General features: G+C 38.2%; 3 protein-coding genes across 8 annotated transcripts; 1 reads left to right on the forward strand and 2 right to left on the reverse strand.

Annotated features, from left to right (window-relative positions):
- Positions 1-347: 347 nt before the first annotated feature.
- prelid1a (PRELI domain containing 1a) lies at positions 348-4,771 on the reverse strand. Its single transcript, XM_067518490.1, has 6 exons — positions 4,621-4,771; positions 3,655-3,774; positions 2,548-2,773; positions 2,335-2,448; positions 1,494-1,572; positions 348-1,116 (listed from the first exon to the last, which is right to left on the reverse strand). The coding sequence occupies exons 2-6, from the start codon at positions 3,744-3,746 to the stop codon at positions 995-997; spliced, it is 633 nt and encodes a 210-aa protein (XP_067374591.1). The 5' UTR covers positions 3,747-3,774; positions 4,621-4,771; the 3' UTR covers positions 348-994.
- A 405-nt stretch (positions 4,772-5,176) lies between these two features.
- npy7r (neuropeptide Y receptor Y7) lies at positions 5,177-10,601 on the reverse strand. The gene is made up of 2 exons (XM_067518489.1): positions 10,432-10,601; positions 5,177-7,639 (listed from the first exon to the last, which is right to left on the reverse strand). Exon 2 carries the CDS (start codon positions 7,595-7,597, stop codon positions 6,482-6,484), a length of 1,116 nt encoding a protein of 371 aa, XP_067374590.1. The 5' UTR covers positions 7,598-7,639; positions 10,432-10,601; the 3' UTR covers positions 5,177-6,481.
- Positions 10,602-10,646: 45 nt separating this feature from the next.
- On the forward strand, positions 10,647-20,767 carry trim105 (tripartite motif containing 105). 6 transcript variants are annotated; one of them, XM_067518488.1, is made up of 7 exons: positions 10,647-10,665; positions 15,504-15,793; positions 16,797-16,892; positions 17,573-17,806; positions 17,914-17,927; positions 18,066-18,181; positions 19,085-20,767. In XM_067518488.1, exons 2-7 carry the CDS (start codon positions 15,515-15,517, stop codon positions 19,642-19,644), a joined length of 1,299 nt encoding a protein of 432 aa, XP_067374589.1. In that variant the 5' UTR covers positions 10,647-10,665; positions 15,504-15,514; the 3' UTR covers positions 19,645-20,767. The 6 variants fall into 6 exon arrangements, with proteins under 6 accessions (XP_067374589.1, XP_067374586.1, XP_067374587.1 ...); XM_067518485.1 differs by lacking the exon at positions 10,647-10,665 and adding an exon at positions 14,892-15,032; XM_067518486.1 differs by lacking the exon at positions 10,647-10,665 and adding an exon at positions 14,901-15,005 and having other exon boundaries at positions 15,089-15,793.
- The last annotated feature ends 1,789 nt before the right edge of the window (positions 20,768-22,556 follow it).

Consider the following 22,556-nt stretch of genomic DNA (forward strand, 5'->3'; position numbering starts at 1 on the left):
TTCAGCAGTCAGGTAGGTAATGTCTACTTGTAATGATTATGTAATTTATTACAAGTACGTATCATTATCACCGCTATATATTTAATAACTGATGGTGCTTTATCTTTTTTCACTTTTGTATATGCAAGATGCCTTATTACTTTTAAATAGTATGTATGCATTCATCTGTCTCTCCACCCAGTAATATTATGTAGCATTTTTGTACTGGTTTAAGCTTTTTTAAATGAATAAATATTTTCTATATTAATATACTGTTAACTGGTTATTTTACATGACAAACATTAATATTCTTTTTTCTTCCTGAATTTTTGATAATTTAGTTGGGGAAAAACATCACAGCAGGGCAGTTACAAATAAACTATCCATTTATTGTCAAGTTGATATTGGATGGATACAGTAAAATCGCATTGGTACATGGGTTGTATTATCAGACCTAAGCTCAGTGTCAAAGTAAATTTTTCAGTACTAATTGCAATCAGATCTTAGCACAATATCAAGCAAGATAAGTCAATGTTTCTTATCAAACAATGACTCCCAATAATTTGGACTCTTCGTCAGTCAATGAACTTCAACTTGAAGCATTAGGTTTTGATAGGTTGCACTAAAGTAAAAGATGATTGAAACTGAATTAAACTGGAAAAAAAAAATCAAGAGGTTGGCAAAGTGCTGTTACCATTTTATGGCACTCAAAACCACATTCAACCATTGCTTTATAAAATCTTTATCTGTGGTACATACTGAGATCAAGCAGTATCTGAGGTATAATATATTGAGTGTGACAAAAAAAGGGAGGTTGGAACAGGCTCATGAACCCAGCTCAGGCCTTTTGTGGTCCACCGACAATTTCTTCTGCAGGACAATTCCTCACTGAGGTGCCTGTCATCACAGGGATTAGTTTGTGTTATCCTGATGTGGTTGAACACTGGAGCGGGTAAAGACAGATCTGTCCAAATATGAATCGCTGCAGAACCAGGGAATCTTGTACTGTAGTTGTTCACACATATTGTTTCTTCTGGGCATGTGAGGCAAGATCTTTGGCTTTCTCCTTAGCTGCCAATGCGGTCTCTCTTGCACGCTCTGTAGCCGTTTCTGCCAAGGTTCTTGATGGAGTTTCACCTAAAAATAAAAATAAATTAAATATTTATCTTTATTTGGTTGATCTGTTTTGATGTTTTCCAGCAAACAAAACAAGTTTATAGCATTAATCAAAGATTGGCATTAGTCACCAGTGTTACAATACTACTATCAGATTATTGTAGCAAATACATTTATTATTTGATGTCATTATATTTGCATCACAATGAGGGAAGGAGAGCAAAGGTGTTAGTATGAAGAGTGATACCTTTATTAAACAAATTATTAATACTAATTAATAATTATTAATACACCCTGTCCTGTTTGGAACCCACTCGTAGATGCACACTAACTACATCATGCATAAAAATTCTACTTAAAAACATACAGAAGGATTTAACAATTTAAGGACAAATTACCTTGCAATCTGGCCAACACATATTCAAAGCCTTTCATCGTTTTTGTAACACTGGTCTTGAACCTTGCCAGGCCAAATTCCTGGAGAGAAAAGTCGACACAGTGAACCAAGGCAGAACAGAGGCAATCTGAGAGAATGACGTTTCATTGGCCTAAAACACGGTTTCTGCAGGTCCTTAAAAATTCTAATATTCAGAAATCTGAATTAAGGCCTTGAAGAAAAAAAAAAAAGTAACATGACATCAATATTACCATGAAAGTGACGTTAATGTCAGATTAATATAGTAGTCGTTTCACTTTGTGTGTTTTGGGGTAAATGTTTACTCTTAATTATCCATGCGTGTGGGATTTCTTCATTTAGTGGTTATTTTTGTTACTTTTATCTACCTAATATTTGAAGTCCAGTTTTAAGGAGACCTGGACTGAAAACAGTGCATTTAGTGGATCTAGGCCATAATTAAAAGCTGTGGCTGCTTTAAAAAAAAACATTATTTCTTCATACTCAACATGAAAATTCAATCCTCATATCCTTCCTAATGTTTTCTCATATGTAGGGTGTTAAATTGTCTCTAAAATTCTTAAATGTGACTTGTTAAACATGCAGAAGCCCTTTACAACTCACATCATCACATATTTAACAGTATGCACTGTCAGAGCTTCACAACAAAAAATTAAATAAATCTAAATCTGTCAAAATATTTTCAGCAACTCAAGTACTGGCAGACAGCATGAAATGCTAGTATTATGTTGCCAATTACACAATAAAAGATGTGAGTCACACTTTTGGACACTTCACACTATATTTTTTGTGGCGTACATGGGGCTTCACTTTACTCTACCCACCTGAATAGCTCTAGAGAGCCCACAGATATTGGAAGAGATCCAAGCTTCTCTTCTCACCTCCGTCCAGCTGCCGTTCTCAGGATTAGTTTGGTATACACACCGCTCTTCTACGGACTGGGGCAGGGAGGACAACACAAACAAAACCAACATGAGCCCATGTTTGTATTGTATACAGTGCTGGGTGTGCTTATGGAATAAAACCATGAGGTGTACCAAGAGACGAGCATGGGTGATGTTCCACGTTAGTGTGGTCACAGTCTTTTTCCGAGGGTCCACAATGGAGTCCTCAATGATGTATGCTGAGCTTGCCATGTGCTTTGGAAGGTACCGCTCCATCCAGCGGGGAGCTCGGCTAGTTTTAGTTAACAGACGTCTGGAAATAAGGCAGTTGGTTGGGGTAACCTCTCGAAAAATTATGTCCTCGGTCAAGACATGGTTACTGCAGGGAAGAGGAAAAAGAAACAGGAATTAACTGGAGAAGTATGTTTGCAAATTCAGGAATGTAACTCAGATTTTTATTCCATCTTCCACATAGTGATGGTAGCAATGTGATATTGTTATACACAGACAACTAGCTGGGCAAAGATTATGTACATGCAAGTGAGTGAGGAAAAAGTATCTTTATACACTGTACACACAGTAGACATTTATGTGCAGTCTGTGTACTGTATACTGTTTGCTTGTAGTTTTACTGACTGCTTATAATTATTTAGCAATTTATAATTTGCATGTTATTGCACTGTGTGGCTGCAACTAGTGATTATTGTCAATACATATTTACTTCAATTAAAAATTCTATAATTACAAGTTAACATCAGACAAAATTAGACCTTATTACACCTTCTCTAAACTTAAAGTGATATATATATATATATATATATATATATATAGATATATTTTTTTTGTTTGTTTGTTTGTTTTTATTTTATTTTATTTATTTTTTGTTTTGCATGTGCTTGTTCCTATTCTATTACCAATTCTTTGAACCAGGTAGCGGAGGTAAATTGTCTGGTACTTAAATTCTCCTGCTGTGTTTATTTTTATATCATTAATATTATATAAGAAAATGAACATGCGACTATATTGCACTTGGCTGAACCATCTATTTGTTTTAGCTTAAGTTGCAACAATTAGCTAGTACAATCAGACAGATAATCAAGGGATTACTTGTGCCCAGGCACAAATAGTTACTCCCCCCCCTGCTGGGTCACAATTTAACACGAATGGTAAGACACAATTTAAATTGTTTATATAATGAAAATTTTATCAAGATCAGTGGTCAAAGTATTTCCATAAAGCCACTACCCTCCTCGTTCTCACCTGTAAGGGTTGGGATATCGCTGCCAAAATGCAATGCAAACTTGGTCCCAGTTGCTTTTGAGCAAACCTGCGCAGCAGAAATATTTCACCATTGTTCCCCTGGTTTATTCTGGTAAGACCCTGAACAGACACAGAGCACAGATACTTTTTTGCTCAAAAGTATCAATAAACGAGGTAAATGATAGTCAAAGAAAGAGATAAAAGGTTGGCTATGATGAAACATCCATTTTAATTCATAAACGTTAACATAAGACAAAGTTTTGCATAAAAGAGAGTCTTCAACAATTTTCAACCTGTAGCCACTAGCTATGCATTGGGAGGTACATGCATAATTTTACATTTTCCTCTGCCTTTTGTATGTATAGCAGAAAAATGCTCTGCGTGACATAATCTGGTGTTTTCATTTCACGGGATCTGGTTCCCACATACTACAGAGGTTACAATCTTGGTCAGCCTGCTCCTCCCAGTCTTCTCCAGTTTACATCAACAGAATTCATAATTTCTTCTAAACGGTAAATAAAAATGCTACTCCAGATGATGACATCCAAAGGAACTTTTCAGCTATAAGTAGAGACATATTTTAAAACAAAAAGGGCAGTGGGCTGTTTAATACCATTCATATACATGTATTGCTCAAACTAAGACCATCTAAAGCAAGTTAGAAATCTGTTAAACTGCAATATGACAGCTGCCAGTCAGAGATGCAAAGAACATATTATTAGCTGGTACCACAGTGAGCGACTATGTTTGAAAATAGTCTAGTGACAAACATCATGCATCGTGCATTACGGTGGGGCTAACATCTGATAACTCGGTCACATTTGTCACGTCCGCACTTCTTCCTCGACAGTGTGAGCTAGCTTAGCCTAGCATGGATCACACCTTATCAATGAATGCCACAAAATGAAGCAGAATTTTCTTATACCCACAGTAATTCAGCAACATTTCAGAGAAAAAGGCAGCTACCTGAATGACGACTATATTCACCAGGTGAGTATTTACATATCATAATCCTGCCAGGGCATCACCCCACAACCTCCCGACTACGAATCACGTCCAACGTGACTCGGAGAAGAAGGAAGGTCAAACACAGACGACATTTCCGGTCTTCAGCTGTAAGGCGCACTCTGAACACCAGAGAGCAGCAGGTGACTGTCCGACTACTGCACAGCGTTTATTAGCCCCTGTTGTCCGAATAAGGATTTTTAAAAATATATTTTTAGGGTCAAATTTCATGTAATGTTGTTAAAGTAAATTTCCTTCATTTTTACGATTGATCTTACACCAACCCTCAAAAAATCTCCATGCTCTTCAGTAAAATCTTCATACATTAGCTTTGATGCTGTGGATCAAACATTAATGTGCATCAACAGGTAGTCCAGATAGAGGCTTGGAGTGGCTATAACCACCCACAGCATGTAAACAATATTGGCTAAACAATTAAATTGGTAATGTGAGTGTCAAAGTCCAGCAATATAAATGTAATAGGCATTTTCCCTGCTGTAAAATGAATCGCAATCTGTGGCCATATTTGTGTTTTATTGGATAATATTTAAACATGCGGACAATGATCCGATTTGGTGGCCCTGAACTCACAAGCCAAAAGGACCAAAAAGAAATTGGGTGAGATTTAAACCCCATAATTCTTTTATTATTCAAAAAGCTTAAGTGTACGACTTTGATGAACCACACTTCTGTTAAAATAAATAAATAAATAAAAGCATTGCTTCTTTCTTTCCTCTGTGAAGACAGCATTGACATGTCCGGATGAGTTTATCTTTCAGGCACTACAGGGCAACTTTCTTATTCATCTACACAAGATGTGACAGAAAATTACCTCGCTCCTTCCTTACTCCAGTTCACTTATTTCAGTCAAATGTCCTTAAGTTGACTTGCAGAAATACAAAGCACAATTTTTCCAGAATGCCAAGTGATAAATAGTTAGATTGTGTATTTTGTGGGTGTGCCCAAAGTACCTATGGTTAGGTAATGTTGACAATATTAATGGACCCCATATAAAGAACAATTTAGCTACTGGGTGTAATGAATAGAATTGGCATGTTCCTTGTTTTCTGAAAACATCCACCGCATCCACCTTTTTGCATATCCTCATAGCAGCTGCCCACATTGTGTGATGAAGATATCAAGTACTTGTTCCTCAGACCTTACACAGTCTAGTGATTTTCAATTTCATTCCTTTGGACACGGAGTCCTGCTGGTCCATCCAAGTAGCCTAACAGCTGGTTGCCAGGTGAACACATTTAACTTCTTAGTTGGACAGAAAACCAGCCCGTAGCCTCATCTGGATTCCTTGGACAAGAGTTGTTCTGTCCTCTGCTAGAACTTTGTAATTAATTGAAACACAAGTGAAAATCATACTAAGTTTCCAACTGTCAACAAACAGAAAACAAGTGGAAAGAATTAAACTTGTTCTCACAACCACAATATTCACTGTTTTCCCATAAGGACGTATGAACACATAAACAGCCATAGGCACACAATGTATACAACAGAATGCGTAACTAACTTGACCATTACAACCACAAATGCTGCATTTACAGAAAACATATTGTACCAAGTTATTTAAAACCCTTGCAAACATTAAAACACATATTTTAAGGGTTCATTAAATGTATTTTCACCAGTACCATTTGCAGAGGAGAGAAGAGCCTTATAGAAAATGATTTGCATGCAAAGCTCCTGTGAGAGATACTCAAGATCAGACAATTCAAGTCAAAAGGCTACTTATGAACCACAAGCACCACAGAGCAGAGGTGCATGTAATGTGTTTAGTCATTTTCTACAGGCTTTTAAAATTCTGTTAATCTCACACTGCAGTGGGTGGGTGTCCACCATTACGACCATTCAGAGTCAGTCCTCTTGTAGAGCGCGTCCTGAAAGAGCCCTCAGGGTTGAAAAACTCTGGCTTATCCTCACAACGGAAGACCATGAGGAAGCCATTCCTGTAATTTTTATTCATCCACCCATACAGTAGAGGGTTGGTAAAAGTCGAACACATAGCCACAATATGGAATACTGTGTATATTAGCTTGTACTCCTTAAATCTGAGCACTAAGTCCAGATCACTGGCCAACTGAAACACATGGAACGGCAGCCAGCAGATAGCAAACACCACTACTACCAGCGCCAACATCTTGGTGGTCTTTTTGCGGCGGTTGAGACTGTCTTTGCGGCTGGACGGGCTGATATGATTCCTAAGTTTGACCCAGATGCAGATGTAGGCATAACTAATAACAGCTAAAGGAATAATGTACTGTAGGAGCAGCATGGAGAGGCTGTAGATGACTCCATCTCTACTGGTCCCACGGGGCCACTTTTCCGAGCAGACAGCAATGCGCAGGTTGATGGAAGGGATATCTTCATGCCGGTACTCTCTGAAAATGGCCAGGGGTGCTGCCAGGACAGCAGACACAGTCCAGGTGAATGCCATGATGAGAAAGCTGGAGTGCCATGTGAGGCGCCGACCAAGGTGGAAGACAATGCAGCGGTAACGCTCCAGAGCAATGACAGTCAGGGAAAGGATGGATACATGCACACTCAAGGCCTGGGCAAAGGGAACCATGTGGCAAAGCACAGCCCCAAATTTCCACTCATCTAGCAGAGTGTAGACCAGAGTGAAGGGCATACAAAGTGTGTTCACCAAGAGGTCTGCCAGGGCCAGGTTAGCTATGAAGAAGTTAGTTACTGTTCGCATGTTTCGGTAGCGAACAATCATGTAAATGACAAGAGTATTCCCCAGGAGCCCCAGCAGAATGATTAGGGAGTAAGCTGCTATCAGGGTGATCTGGACTCCAACGTGCTTGGTGACGTCAGTGTGAAAACCAGGTGGGTGAAGACCCGTGGTGTCATTAAACAAATTCCAGGGGTTGTTTTCACCAGCCTCCTCCTCTCCTGAGCTGTTGGATGTGTTTGGTGGGCTCATTTGTTTTTCTTCAGAGATGTCAGATCAAGGCTGCGCTGACACCTGGTGAGAGAAAATGCATAAAGTAAAATCATTGTCTGAAACAGGCGAAGCAGAAAATTATATATTCATTCAAGTTGTGAAAAGAAATGAGAAATGGGGCCACTCTCTGAGAATTTCAGTGTCTTTGGTGATAGGCCTGTGTTTTTAGCCCTGCTCTAGGTGTTTTTTTTAGGATGAAACATTTGCCCCATTTGCTCCCTCTCTTTTGTACTGTAGCACAGAATGATAAACTGTAGACATCCCTGTCACCGTATTTAGAGAGACAGAGTGGCATTATTAGAATTGTCCTTAAAACCCAGTAATTTAGTTTCAGGGCCTGTTTCCCCTTGACAACATTAAATGAACCACAGACGTTTTCTAAAGTTAAATCCAATTTCTAAAGAAATCGGACTTAGTAGAACTCATTTATTCAACTATCTTATTAGTCTTTTCATATTACATGGAATGTGTAGTATGCCTTGTAAATGTCACAATGCTATTGAAGCCATCTATTTTTTAACATGAAAGCAATGAAACAGCCATTTCATTCTCTCACAGTGTAGCCTAATTATTAACAGTTTCCCAACATTGCACTGACAAAAGGAATGCTGTGAAAACCTCAGACAGAAATCAACAGAAAATCAGCTGCCCTTACATTGGTCATGGTCTGGGTGAAAGAATTCATTTGGTTACAGTGTGCCGTGTTTCCAAGGAACATGAACACCTGTGCAATTATAAAGACTAAAAGAAAATGATGGAGGAGGCAATGTGATCAGGAGGAGTCAGCTGGTTCAAAGCTACATCATTAGTGGCACAGACTGCTCTCATATGCAGTCTGCATCACATAAAGTGACTATTGTATGGTATGCCTAGTTTCTGACAGAAAGACTGGTGCTGAGCAGTGTTGCACAACCATATTTCTATTAACAAATCTGTCTTTTCAATATACCTTCTGTAGGTCATTATGTTGTAATTTCTCTTAATTCACTGAGACTCAGACTCCCTCTGAGAGCTCTAGCTGAAAGCACATAGAACATGGCATATACACTTATCATTAAAATCAACACTGGTGGTGTTATTGTTGTCATGGAGGACAAGGGTCAGCGTGGTCACTGTGAGCAGTTACACAGCTACACAGCTCCATACACAGCAAAATGCCATAAACTGTGGTAGAGCCAGTACAACTGCAAATCCTTTACTTAAGTAAAACTAGTAAGAATAATATCTACATTTTCCTTAAAGTACAAGAGTAGAAGTGCTCCACTAAAAAAACAATGCATTGTAAACATTATGGTCATGACAGTGTAACATGTAAACTAATTAATAAAATATAAGGGTCAAAGATCACTGTTAAAAAAGGTGGGGCTGATTTTAACCACTTTATGTCCTGACAGGTGGTTAACCCATACTGATACATCATCTTTCATTAGTTCATAATATTTTTTGTAAAAACCATATAATGTGGTAATGGTTAAACCTCCAAGTGGTAATAATGAAATTAAATTGTCACTGTTGACCCTGAAATGACCAACTAATTCCATGCAATGCTAAGTCCATAGTGCCATTAGATTGCACAGCACGATTTCAAGTCCACAAAACTCATGGTTTCAATTTTAAATGTATTTTGAAATAAATAAAAACAGGAGGAATTTTTTCTATGTTTATGGTCCTTCTAAACTGAATCAACTTTGCACATTTTGTGGCTACATTTTGTGTATGAAGCTACTGAGACAAACTTTTGGTAATTGACGCTACCGTGGCCTATTTTTTGACAGGCCATTAAACAGATACTGACTTAAAAGTTTTTATTATTTGCTAAAAACATTTCATTGTGTAAAATGTGGGGACATTTTTTTTTGAGACATTGCTGTGTTGCCTAGTAGTAGTATTTATTATTATAGTAATTATCTAAAAGCTATATGAATCACATTATAACTGCAACTGATTCCAAGTAATAAAAGGCCACAATAACAAATATGCATTTTACATCAAAGCTTTTGCTGTCTCTCTAAAGTAATTGTGGATAAAATCACCCATACCAAACCAGGGTTCCATAATATGGATCTCTGAAGAGTGTCAGGTGTGAGGCCCATTGGAAGACGGGTAACATGGAGTCAGAACACACATGACCCATGAAATGCAGGATAACTCAGAATCTATGGGATCAAGTGCTGCACTGACAGTAAAAAGCACAAAGCTGCCTCCTGTACCCACTCTCACCAAAGCACACAGGAGCACGCCAATAGGAATTTGTCAGGCAGGCTGCAAGCGTCATGTGCACTTCACAAAGCATCTGTAAATTGTCAAAGGACCCATTTCTGATAAGCGATGGTAATTTTTGACTTGAGGCAAGCTTGTGCCACTGCGGAATCTGTTCAATACACCTGCTAGAGCCGAAAGCCACTGTAAAACTAGATTCTAATGAACTCTTTGCACTGACAAATTATGATGAAATACAAATTTCCAATCAAATATGCATTGATGCTTGGTTCGTGCGTAATACGTCGCAATTTGGTAAACTTACTGTGCGCATTCAAATACCTCCAAGTGAGCTCTCAAAGCTCATTCAACCGACCAGACAGGTGCAAATCATTTACCTCCAACACAAATAACCTCCTATTTGTAATTTGGATACTTGTTCATCCTACCATTCAAAGGTGTCTCTCATACCCAAATTACGCACATATAATACTTACTTACGGTGTCACAAAAGCACAGGCAATTTAATGCCCTGCAGTTACAGGACCTATTAGTGTCACAATGGTTTTCATTTACAATCTAATTTAACGTTGTCTATATATTAATGGACTCACCTTTCCCCCTTTTTCCTCCGTTTGCAAACGAATCCTCACTCGAGAGTGGCGTGGAACAAGGGGGGAAATACCGAAGCTCCTCCCAAGCCGTAGCTCCTAGTGCGCATCTTGTGGCTCGACTGTGCGTTCCTGAGAGAGGTCTACAGGATTCGGTGTGAAAACGTCCATCCCAGCGCCACGGACTGTCGTTGGGAAATCTGGGCAGGCACTGCGCTTTGTGGATGACAATTTAAAGTGAGACATCTCTCTTATTTAATTTACCCCTCATTACCCAGTCAAGAAATTTAATTAAGTATCTCATAATGTTCCTTAAAGTGCCAACACAGCCTTACGTCACAGAGTTTATTACATTTTGGCGTTTTTATCACCATTTATTATCCACTTTTTCCCAGTAAGCCGTCCCACTGTTACTTCTTCCTCAGCTTCACGTGAGCATTGTGCAATGAACAATCAGGGGTTATAAAACTAATGCTTACTTATTGCTTTATCTGAGGCCCAGGTCACTGATCACAACTGATTTAATTTACACAGTCAAATAAACAACACTGCGTGCACCACATTTTCATGTTGTGCAACAAACCATGTTTGCATGAAACTCCCTATAGATTTAGTTGACTACCTGTCAAGACGATTAAGACACACATCTGTCGATATCATCTCTGATATCTTCTACAGCTTCCTAAAATAGATTGAACTTTTTGCTGGATGCATTGTTATATTTAGTTTGAGCCATAGACCACACATGCAAAGACAGGGGCTGTCAGGTGACAGAAAATGTTACATTTTGAGTATTCTGAGCATGTCGTTTAGCAGAAGGTTGCAATTCTTAAACTGTTCGAAAGACTTATTTTACAGTGACACTCTTCACTGATCACTGTTTCTGTTCAGCTCCTTGAGAGAAGAGATCTACCTCATTGTCTTTTTGTGTGTTTTTGTGTTTTATGAAACAAGTACTGGAACTCTAGATTTTTTCCTTTAAGATTAAAAAAGTATATCCCAGGCTGCCCAGAGCAAGAAAAAAAAAAAAAACAATTCCAACCATTCTGTGTTTCAAAGCAGGAGATCATTTTCTACCTAGAGCTGTGTTTCTGCATCTGCATCCCAGGATCTGTTTGACTCACCAAGCCCATCCTTTCACAGATTTGTGTTTTATTTAGAAGTACCTGGTGTCAGATCTTTGAATCCCCTTGGTGGGATTTTATTTGATGATACAATAATTGGTTCACTGACTGAAGCAGCAATAGAGAGTACCAAGATCGATTGGGGCAGGCTGCCTCAATTTATTCCTTCAATTATGAGAGTGGTCCCCCAGCCATGTGCACTGGGTCACTCTGCAGTCAGAGTTGGCATTTCTCTCACCTCGACTTGCATGCACCACTGATGAAGGATGTCTGTCCTTGATTTAAACTGGTTATCTCAAGCATGTTCTGAAAACTGGTCAAAAGCTTTTACAGTGTGGTCTTGGGAAAAACTACTATAATTTTCACTTTAACAATAAATATGTGTAGCGCTATTCATTTACCTTGGCTTATAACCATGTAATTGCATACATGAATTATGTACGTGATAACAGATCTGATGATCCATCCCACGTACATTGGGGCTGTTGTTCTGCTCTCCCTCTTTGTCTATATCTTTGTGCAGGTTGTGCACTTTGTTGAATGTCCTTTGGTTTTACTGTTTTTCAATTTCTACCAGACTTGACATGTGAGACTGTAGCGTAATGGAAATACAGTAACACCCCTTAATTCTGCAGTGATTAAAGATATTGATTCAAAAGCAGGGGACATCTGTGAAATCTGTGATTTTGATTCCTGTGATAAACATTTCTGTGGGATGCTCTAATTATACCTCCTGAGTCTCACTGTATCTAAGATGCAAAAATTATTGGATAGTATATTTAAAATTTTGAGTTGTTTATCCGTGCAAACCCATTTCTAGAAGCGTCAATTGTAAATAAAAAAAATAATAATCTATAGTAACCCACTTTGCTTGAACAATTATTTATATGACAAAAGTGCAAAATAATAATGCCTGCAATACAATGAACAAAGTATTCAATATAAGTGTTTTTTAGAATATTCAAGCAACTCCATTCAAGTTGACTGGTTAGCTGGTAACAGACGAGGGTATAACATGTCATAAAAGGAGCAACCAGCAAGCAAATGTGGCTTGTTGCTCACCACTTTGGAAACCTCTGTTGAACATGCATGACCTTTAGCCCTCAGAGGCTATTGCATGGGAAACCATCAAGCTACCACATTAATTATAACCAATGGGCATAGGGTGTATTTTGGAAAACTGTTGTTACTTAACAAAGTCCTCCATTACATCCTGAAATACAAGCTCAAACTATTATGCAAGGAGGAAATCATTAGTCAATTATGTGCTGAAATGCCACCAAGTTCTCTAGGCCCACACTCCTTTCAGATAAACCAAAGGACACTGAAAACAAAGTCTGTTATGGAATGTGGGTGCTTCAGTACGGATTTTAGTTAGACATATGCTCTAACATCTAACAGTTTTCAGTTGAATATTCATAATTTCATTTCACTGCATTTTGACTTGTCAAAATTACAGTGTGACTACTCAGATTTATTATACAAGATATCCATAACTGCATTCTGACTAGTTAGAATGAACATTTAAGATATCTACAATTTCATTTTGACTAGTCACAATTCCTTTTTGCATATCAGAAATGACATCACTGTCGTCATTGGCTGTTTTAGCATTTATTGGAACCACAGAATTCAAATTTCAGATACCTGAAATTTGTTCATAGCTGGTCAAAAACATAATTTAAGATATCTCGAACTACATTTAACTAGTCAGAATTTTAATTAAAGTAATTAATGCAATTAATGTAATTACATTTTGACTTTTTGCCTCAAAATAACATTACGAGTCGAAATTCAATTATAGATATTTGAAAGTGAAATTATGACTAGTCAAAATGTAATTACAGATATCTATCATTTCAGTTTTGACTATTTGGAAATATATTGCAGATATCTAATATATGCTAAAACGGCACACTGATGTCGGTGATTTTGGATATCTGCAAATTAAATTTTGACTAGTCATAATGTAATTAAAGATATCTAGATTTCACATTACGGACAGTCAGAATTAAATTGGAGATATTTTTAATTTGTTTTACATATATTTTTAATTGGAATTTTGACTACTCAAAATGTAGTTGCAGATATCTTATATATATTGCAGATATCTAAAATTTAAATCCTGTCTAGCTGGTAAATGTTAAATGGCCTTTCCATAGCCATCAAGACAATGTTGTCCCAGGGTGTCAGTAGATGTTTCAGCAGCACAATGCCATGCATCGATCTGCAGTCTACAAAATATGTGGTACATCATGAAAATCATGGACTGCTGAGCAGCTGAAATTTTGTAATTCCACTCTAAAACTGTAACTATTAGTTTCATCAGTTCCTATACAATGAAAAAGTTAAGTTAATGTAATTTAATGGAATGGTGATGTAACACAGAGGTACAAGCCTGGGTTTTATATTATTTTCGTTGTGTTGCAGTCTTCAAACTCTAAATTTGCAATTATGTTTGGTCAGAAACAAATCACATATTAGAGTTTTTAGTGTATTTGAGAAAAAGTCACTTTTTTCTGGAAACTGGGTTTTTATATTTTATATTACTTACTGCATTGCTAATGCTAATGCATGCTAATAATAATACATTTTATTTATACAGTGCTTTTAAAACAATCAAAGCTGCTTTACAGACACACAAACACTGGGGTGGTGGTGAGTGCAGACAGTCACAAGTGAATAAACTACAGGGTCACATAATAATTGTATACAGTTCAGTTTAACTGTCTGAGAGAGAACTTCCCAGCCTTTAAAATCAGCTGGATAGTTTGGATCTGGGGAGACTCCTACCCTGACAACATTTGTGGGAGTTATTTTCCCTGGCTCTTCTTCCAAGCTTTGGCTTAGAGGTGACAAATTTGTAGAAGGTCTGTGTTACACACTGGGGGTGTTTTTGATGTGCCAGCTTGGCAGTGAGGGTCAAAATTTTCCGAATGAGCATAATGGAAAAATGGAGAATCAAAACTTAGTGTCATGCATGTCCACGAACCTTATATTTATATGGGACACTGGATCAACAGGATATAGTACAAAACTTACACAGAATATAACTGAACAGTTAATTAAAAAAATTACAATAACCAGTAAGCGTCACAGCTACTCACGCCTATATTTGGGTTATCGACGCAAAAAATTTTTAAAATTTTGGCTGCTAACCTTTGAAAAAACATAATGAAGGAAGTGAAAAATGCTTAATCACAGCGTATCACACCACCTCTGCGAAGTGAAAGAGAAAATTAGAGAAGTGGAGGAGGAAAAAAGTAAGAGACCACAACAAGGCCTGCCTCCACCTGACCCGCCCACCGAATATGGACCAATCATAGGAGGATTTGACTGAGGCACATGCGCAGTACACGTGAGCGCCCTGTTCTCTAACATGAGCAAAGGGAGTCAGTACAGCTGCACAGACTAGAAGTATCTGACTGCACATTTCTCCGATTAACAGACAACGTAAGTTTATAGAAGTCCTAACTAAAGGTTAGTAGTCTAAAGTAAGCATAATTTATTGCTTTGTGTTTATGTCACCGAAACAGGCTGTTTACTTGTCGCTATACGGAGCTAAGCGTTAGCAGGCTTCAGGCAGTGGAAAACAAAATATTGAGCAAATGTCGCTTTCACCGTGCAAATCACAAGCTAGATTAAAGAGCCCCGTGATATATCACCTGATTTCTACTCCTGGACACCCTGATTACACTTAAACTTGCAGCGGTTTGTTGTTCAACTTTAAGAGCAGAGGTGAGCCTGGAGATCCAGATTTACACAACGTATGACTCAATTCTGAAGCGAACAACGTGCATAATAACTTGATGTAGTAGAATTGTGAATGTTCATTTATTTTTTAATTCTACATTTAACACTGTAAATCGTCTTCAGAAAAGGAGGGTTCATCTCTCCCTCTTTCTCTTTTCCACCATACTTTCACTTCCTCGCTGCGGACATATTCTGAAGAGGAAAACACCATGGCTTCTGCTCCTGCATCTACCAAAGGCAGCCTGACAGAGGACCTGACGTGCGCCATATGCTGCGACTTGTTCTCTGAACCTGTTATGTTGGCCTGTATGCACCACTTCTGCAAACCATGCATCTCCAGGTACTGGAGAGGAACACAGGGACCTGTAACCTGCCCGCAGTGCAGAAAGGAGTTTAGCTCCAGGCAGTTTCAAATCAACTACCTTGTTGCAGCCATGGTGGAGAAGGTCAGGGCCGCTACCTCAGATACCTACATTCAGAACCTAAAGGTGAGTTCCGGCCCTTCAGTCTCACCTCTACTGCAGTACTGAAGTCTTTTTTACTGTTATTACCTCATTCTTATACAAATAACTTCATGTTCCAAAGTAAACAGATTAATTAATAACGAGTGTTCTGCAACTTAGAGTTATATAAATTGTATTATATATTTCAGTCCACATCTGTGTTTATTTCACTGTAGTTCCACCCTGAACATCTCTTGTGAAATGCTTAGAACAAAGGTCACTCCCCACTCCCTTGTTTTTATTACTGTGTATGACAGGGTATATGACTTAAACACATCATGGAGGTTAATAAAGACAGAAAAATAAAAAGACCTCTGTAATTTAGTGTAACCTGAAACAAGATTCTTGTAGTAAATTCTAAAAAAAGCCCTGCTATAAATTCCACTTTTGTCACTCTTGTTATGTTAAGTTGTTTTCCAGACTGTGTCAGAGAGGTGTTTATTCATGTGTGTGGTTGTTTCTAAAGGGATAAATGCAACATTTTAGAGAGAAACCTTCACTCTCTTGTGGAGCAGTACATGAGAATACCAACACTATTCTTATTAATAACTAGTATAGTGCCCAACTGAGCAGACAGCTTAGCTTATCATAAAGAATGGAAACAGGCGGAAGCAACTAGCCTGAATCTAACCAAAGGTAATAAAATCCGCCTACTAAAACCCATGAACCACTAATGTGCTGGACTGTTTCTTGGCCCATGTGGTGACTTCCTGGATTGTCTGCTGGTTACCCGTCAACCGATGACAAAAACTTTAAAAAAGTTCAAACTAAACTCAGTTTAGTAAAATGCTGAGTTATTCCTTTTGGGTAATAGTTTGTGCTGCTTTTGTACTACATTTGAACTTTTAACCATATATGTTAACGAGCTTGACAAAATATTTGGAACCTTTTATTATAATGTAATGCAGCATGATAATGTACATCCTCAGAGTGAAGTATATCTGGTCATGATTTGATTTGACTGGTTTTATTTGCATATTATGTACAGAAACAACTGAAAGAGACACTGGAGAGCCACCGCCTGAGGAGGGAGGACTACATTAACAGCATTCGCAGAGACAGTGACAAGATGGATGTCATTAAGGTAGACTGCTCTCTCAAGGGATGGCAGCACTTAAAAGATAAGAATGTCCCTAACTAATGACTGCTTGCAATATATTGGCATACATAGTGATGTGTGCGGATGTGGGAAGTGATAGTGGGCTTTGATATGTAAAACATAATGGTATTGTGGCTGGGTACATACACTCCTTTCTAAGCACTGTTTGTTGTGTGTAAAATACGCAAAGAAAAGTTTTACTTCCATACAGTTTTGTTATTACGTTGTGATTTAGAAATATTTGTATTAAAATTGCAAACACTAAACTATCCACTTCTACATGGCTTAAATTTGCTTAGCTAATTTACAAGATAGCAATCGGCAAATGACAAACCAGAGGACATGACAGATGTATTTGAGACAGATGGAAGATAAGAGTTTCAGTTTAATTGCGCATGATGTGATGAGATGTTGAACAGGAAATCCTTCCTTGCCTATAGTCTGTAGTTGTTGACATATAGATCAGTGATGTAGCTTCATTACCACAAGTTTGTTTTTTTTAGAGATAAGTCCTCATGCAAAATATATTTGGAGCTTTAATAGAAAGAGGCAGTCAGCAAGTTAGCTAGCCTGGCTAATGTCTGACAGGTCAAAGAAAAATGTGGTACTACCTACAGCAGATACTATCACAATGTACCTCTCTAACTTCAATCTTTCTGCCTCAGAGAGTGGGAGCAGATTTGCAGGCTCGTGTCAAAGGAGAATTTAGAGGTCTCTATCAGATCCTGCACGATGAGGAGACCTGTATGCTGGAACAGCTAAGGAGAGAGCAGGGTGAGGAGTTGGAGAAAGTCCAGCGCCACATGGAGGACATCAAACTGGCCCTGAGGCAGTTGGAGGAGAATATGAGAATGCTCCAGCAGGCCAGGGCTACCACTGAGAACATTGTGCTGACTGAGGTGAGCTTTCCCATCTGAACTTTAAATAAAAGCCATCTGTCATCTAATTTGAGTTTTTCATCACTTTGAAACATAAAAATGTGTTTCTGTCATTTCCCTCTCTCTAGCTCCCACAAATAAGGCAAGTGTTAATTTCATTAATATGACTTTATAAATTGCTACTGAAGTTTTTGCCTAGTTGTATTTAACTTCCATTTAGTGTCATTTCTGCTGACAATATCTGAACATAAATTAATGTATATTTGCTTTTTTCTGACAGTCCACATGTGCGGGTGGATATTGGCCCACAGTTTGATGTAAATGCTTTTAGCAACAAATACATGGGGCCATTGCAGTACATCACATGGAGGAAGATGTTCAAGTCTTTGAAGTCAGGTAATTTCCCTGCTGAATCGCTGTACTAGACACAAAAAGATTTGAACTGAAAACTGGTTCTGGCTCAATGCATTAAACTAAGGAGAAATGACGTTAGAGCTGGCAATATTGCCAAAAATTTAAGTTTAAGTTTAGATTTTAGTTTTTTTACGAACAATTCATGATTTTAATACATTTTGTTGTCGACATGAACTCCAGACCAAATACAATTCAAAATGTTTCTTATAACTATATGCTATTATCCAGTAATTATGGTAATTTATGCTATATCGACAAATGAGTATCGTCACTACAAAGACCTTTCTTTTAGATATTGTAAACATTGTGAAGATCAGCAACAATTGGAGTAGCTAAGTAAAAATATCTAAAAAGTCACGCCTACCTAAAGTTACTACTAATTTAGGCATCGAAAGCTTCCAAAACACAGATGGCCTAGAGGCTGTAGTGTTAATGAATACAGTGTTTCCCCTAGAAAATTTTTCAGGCACGGTGGCAAGAGGATAATAAATAATAACACTAAAGATAAGTTTAGCAATTTTCTATTTAAAACATCATTTTAAATTTATGAGGGCAACAAACTGGAACTTATCACGAGTAGTCTCATAGATTATATTCAAACTTAAACATCCTTTATATATAAATTATTTTCGCTTATGTGCAGACTTTGTTTAACCCAAAATCATTTTGTCAGACCTAATGTTCAACAACAAAAATTGTAATTTATCACAATAATTCAATACATCGCTCAGCCCTAACTACAGCATTGTTAGAAGTTGAAGTCAGAATTGCCAGTAATAACGCCATTGTATCACCTGTAGGTAATTTTCTCTTTTAAATCTGATAAAATACTAATACTGAAAATACTATCGTTTCTATCATTTAATGAGTTGTGTCACCCCATAGGTCCTTCCCCATTAACATTTGATGTGAACTCAGCCCACCCAAGCATTTACATCTCCAGGGACAAAACTCTGGCAGTAGAATCTGATGACGTGATTTCACATTCGGATAACCGCAAGCGTTTCCTCCAGTGTGTCAACATTTTGGCTACCCAGGGCTTTCAGTCAGGCCGACACTACTGGGAGGTAGAAGTGGGCTCCAAACCCAAATGGGACCTGGGTGTGGCCTCAGAGGCCGTAGACAGGCACCTGCGGGTCAAGCTGAGCCCTGAAAATGGATATTGGACACTTCGGCTACGTAACGGGAATGAGTACTCGGCCGGCACCCAACCCTGGACAAGGCTGCAGCTCCGCTCTTCCCCCCAGAGGCTTGGCGTTTTCTTAGATTGCGAGGAGAGGAGGGTGTCCTTCTACGACACTGATGATATGAGTCTGCTGTACTCATTTACCAATGGGCCGAGGGGCAAGGTGTACCCCTTCTTCAGCCCATGCATCAGTGAAAGCAGACGGAAATCTCACCCAATCAAACTCCTTCACCACCCTCCTGTGGCTTTGTCTGGCTAACATGGATGCAATCTATAAAAACTTTATAGTATGTAAAGTATAGTAGGTTTTTCAAGATGTAAGAGGAGTCCATCCGCTCACTTACCAAAGATGTATTACGCTATTCAAAGACAGCATTGCCATTTTATTGCACTGCCATAGACTCAGATTTCCTACTCTTCTGTTTTCCACAGTTGTACAACTGAATATCACCAGATCTTCTATTTTCTCTCTGAAATTTATGTTAAAAATATTATGAAGCTTGGCATGCTTGCTGTGTTTATATAAAAATCCCTTGTGCTGTAATTGAGCTCAATCCATTTTGGTAGCATTTAGAAATGACACAAAATATAATGTTCAAGCATTTTAGATTGGATAATGTTAAGCTTAAAGCATTACAGCATTATTTAAGATCAACGCCCTTTGCCGGACTCGCTTCCTGCCGCAACCCTCCCATTTTTATTTGGGGTGAGGACTGGCATCAAGGCTGCCCTTGATGGCTGGGTGGGGCCACTGGGTGGAATTCACAGCCTTCTATATCCCTATCCTTAACCTAATGCTCTAACGCTGAAACACCAGGCCCCCTAAAGTATCGTTTAAGATGCACTGTTCAATCAAATGTCTATAATAGATGTAGATATTTGATCTTTAAAATAACAATTATCTCATCATATTAGACTATATTTGAGGATCATTTGTAAAACTTTTTTTTTTACCACTGATTGAAATCAACATGATGGAATTGTTCACTTTACAGAGGTCTTATATTTGATTAAATAAGTCCTCGTGTTTTACATATCAGTCACAGATGAAACTGTTGCGTCTTTTTATTTTGGATGTTTTAGTTACCAAGGTGTTACCTTATGGAAATTTTGAGTTATCTGGAAAGCTTTTCATTTATTTCATCCTGTTCATTTGTCAATATTTGTAAATGAATTTCTATACATTGCATGTTCCTAATATTGAACACATATGCAGTATAATGTGCTTGATTATTAGTCAAGAAAACTTCTTCTTATACTGATTCAGTCTTTCCAGTACACAACACTTTGGTGTCAATGCACATCAGTTACACACATCATTTCCTGATTTATTAATTATTGTTTAAAAAATGTTAATGCAATTAATAAATCCGGTGACCTTCTTTGAGTAAATACTCTTTTATGCAGCTGCAGCTTTTTATGCATCCATGACCTCATGGATCAATAATGCTAATAAGCATCATCAAAGCACTGCACACAACTTTGTTGAGTGGTGTGGTTGATGAGAATCCAAAGCCATTTGACAAGAGCGACAGTTGAGGGTTGTTGACTCCTGCACCTGGACTGGAACTTTTGAATACATGAGCTGTCTTTGACAGTCAAACAACAAGAATAGGCAGGCTCTCAGTTATCTTCACAAACACACTGGAGCACTGGCGTCCTGTTTCCTTCAGCCAGGTGAAAGGTCAGACAAACAGTGACAGTGGGGAGGCCTCTTTGCCTCCCAATGGGCCTCAGTCACATACTGAAGCAGGATGCGTGTACCTCCTATGCTAATTGTAAAAGTGGCACAGTAAACTTTATCAGAGGAGGCAACATTTTTTTCTGCACAGTGGCCAATTAGTGCAACTACACAGTAGTCCAAAATAGTTAAAATTTCATACATCAATATTTAATATGAATATATTTAAATTATGAGGAAGAACCTCTAGTCGTATCTACATTGAATGGTTTTATTTCTGCTTTTTTAGAACCTGTGTCTTATCTTTCATGTTTTGCACATTGTTAAATTGTAGATTTCGTACCGCAGTGCACTGTACCGTAGGACTCCTTTTGGCAGCTATTGCAACTTTGAGACAGAACAACTTTTTCCACTCGGTTCAATTTGCCACAGGTGGACTCCAATCAATATCTACACACAGAATGTGCCTGGCCATAAATTATTGACATACCCTTTGCAGTGGGACTGGAAATGGTCTGGATACTTTTTAAATTGAAGGTTTCAGTTTTAGATTTTTAATAAATTTGTTATTTTGGGTAATTGATTGCCCTTTGATTGGCAAACATAGTCTTATATATTGCCACTATACATATCATATAGTAATGGTATTGTAATAAGATGAAGTTAAATAGATGTTTTATAGTAGTTAACACTGAGAAATATCAGATGTTACAGATGCACTGATCAATACTACAATGGAAAAAAAACATTAATAATATAGAAGGTGCACTCTCCACTTTCCCCAGCTCTAATTGAAGTGGTTGAGTTACAAACACTATCATGAGTTACAATAAAAAATTGACTGTATAGTATTAAAGGAGCTACTTGTAGTGCCAAACCCACATAGAATTATCCCCCAAATCTGCAGGCTTCACCAGGAACTTTCTATGGATGTGCCACACACCAATCAATGCATTTTCTTCATGGCTAATTAACGGGGTAAACAATTTACATTTTAGCATGTTTCAGAGATGTTCCTGTTATTCAAGGGGACTGCCATAACTGCTGACTGATAATAAACATGACCTCTAACTCATGAGAAAATTTGGATCCCACAGTTTGGAGAAAAAAGACCTCTTGAACAGTGACAGCCACTTCAAAGTAGCTTGGCAGAGTATAGTGGAGCGCACAGGCCCATGGGCAAGAACTTCACTGAGTGAGGGAGTGGGCTGCGTGTATGCTCCATATCCTTCCTACGATAGTAGCCGTGGACCTGTAATGTGTTTCCTGACCTGAGGATGGGCCGGATGGAGTGCTGGCACTTCAAGGACATGTCCTTGAGTCCTCAGTTGTCTCTCAGGACGTAGTAGGATTATAAACTCAAACCTTTTCATCTGACACAGCAGGGATGATAATGCTATCCTGCATAAGGGCCTTTGTTTGTTATCACTGGGGTCTGAATGGCTTGTCTAATGCTTATGCCTGCAGTTTATTATTATTTTGGCTGCTCA

The sequence above is a fragment of the Channa argus genome, chromosome 10 (genome assembly GCF_033026475.1).
Source record: "Channa argus isolate prfri chromosome 10, Channa argus male v1.0, whole genome shotgun sequence".
Taxonomy (NCBI): Eukaryota; Metazoa; Chordata; class Actinopteri; order Anabantiformes; family Channidae; genus Channa; species Channa argus.

Excerpts from the sequence above, each read along its gene's own strand:
- prelid1a (XM_067518490.1), bottom strand. The coding sequence starts at position 3,746 with ATGGTGAAATATTTCTGCTGCGCAGGTTTGCTCAAAAGCAACTGGGAC. Across the intron at positions 1,573-2,334 it reads GGCTCTCTAGAGCTATTCAG|GAATTTGGCCTGGCAAGGTT; the intron begins GTGGGTAGAGTA and ends TTTTCTCTCCAG. Across the intron at positions 1,117-1,493 it reads TGTGTTGGCCAGATTGCAAG|GTGAAACTCCATCAAGAACC; the intron begins GTAATTTGTCCT and ends TTTTATTTTTAG.
- npy7r (XM_067518489.1), bottom strand. The coding sequence starts at position 7,597 with ATGAGCCCACCAAACACATCCAACAGCTCAGGAGAGGAGGAGGCTGGT.
- trim105 (XM_067518488.1), top strand. The coding sequence starts at position 15,515 with ATGGCTTCTGCTCCTGCATCTACCAAAGGCAGCCTGACAGAGGACCTG. Across the intron at positions 16,893-17,572 it reads ACAAGATGGATGTCATTAAG|AGAGTGGGAGCAGATTTGCA; the intron begins GTAGACTGCTCT and ends TTTCTGCCTCAG. Across the intron at positions 18,182-19,084 it reads GTTCAAGTCTTTGAAGTCAG|GTCCTTCCCCATTAACATTT; the intron begins GTAATTTCCCTG and ends GTCACCCCATAG.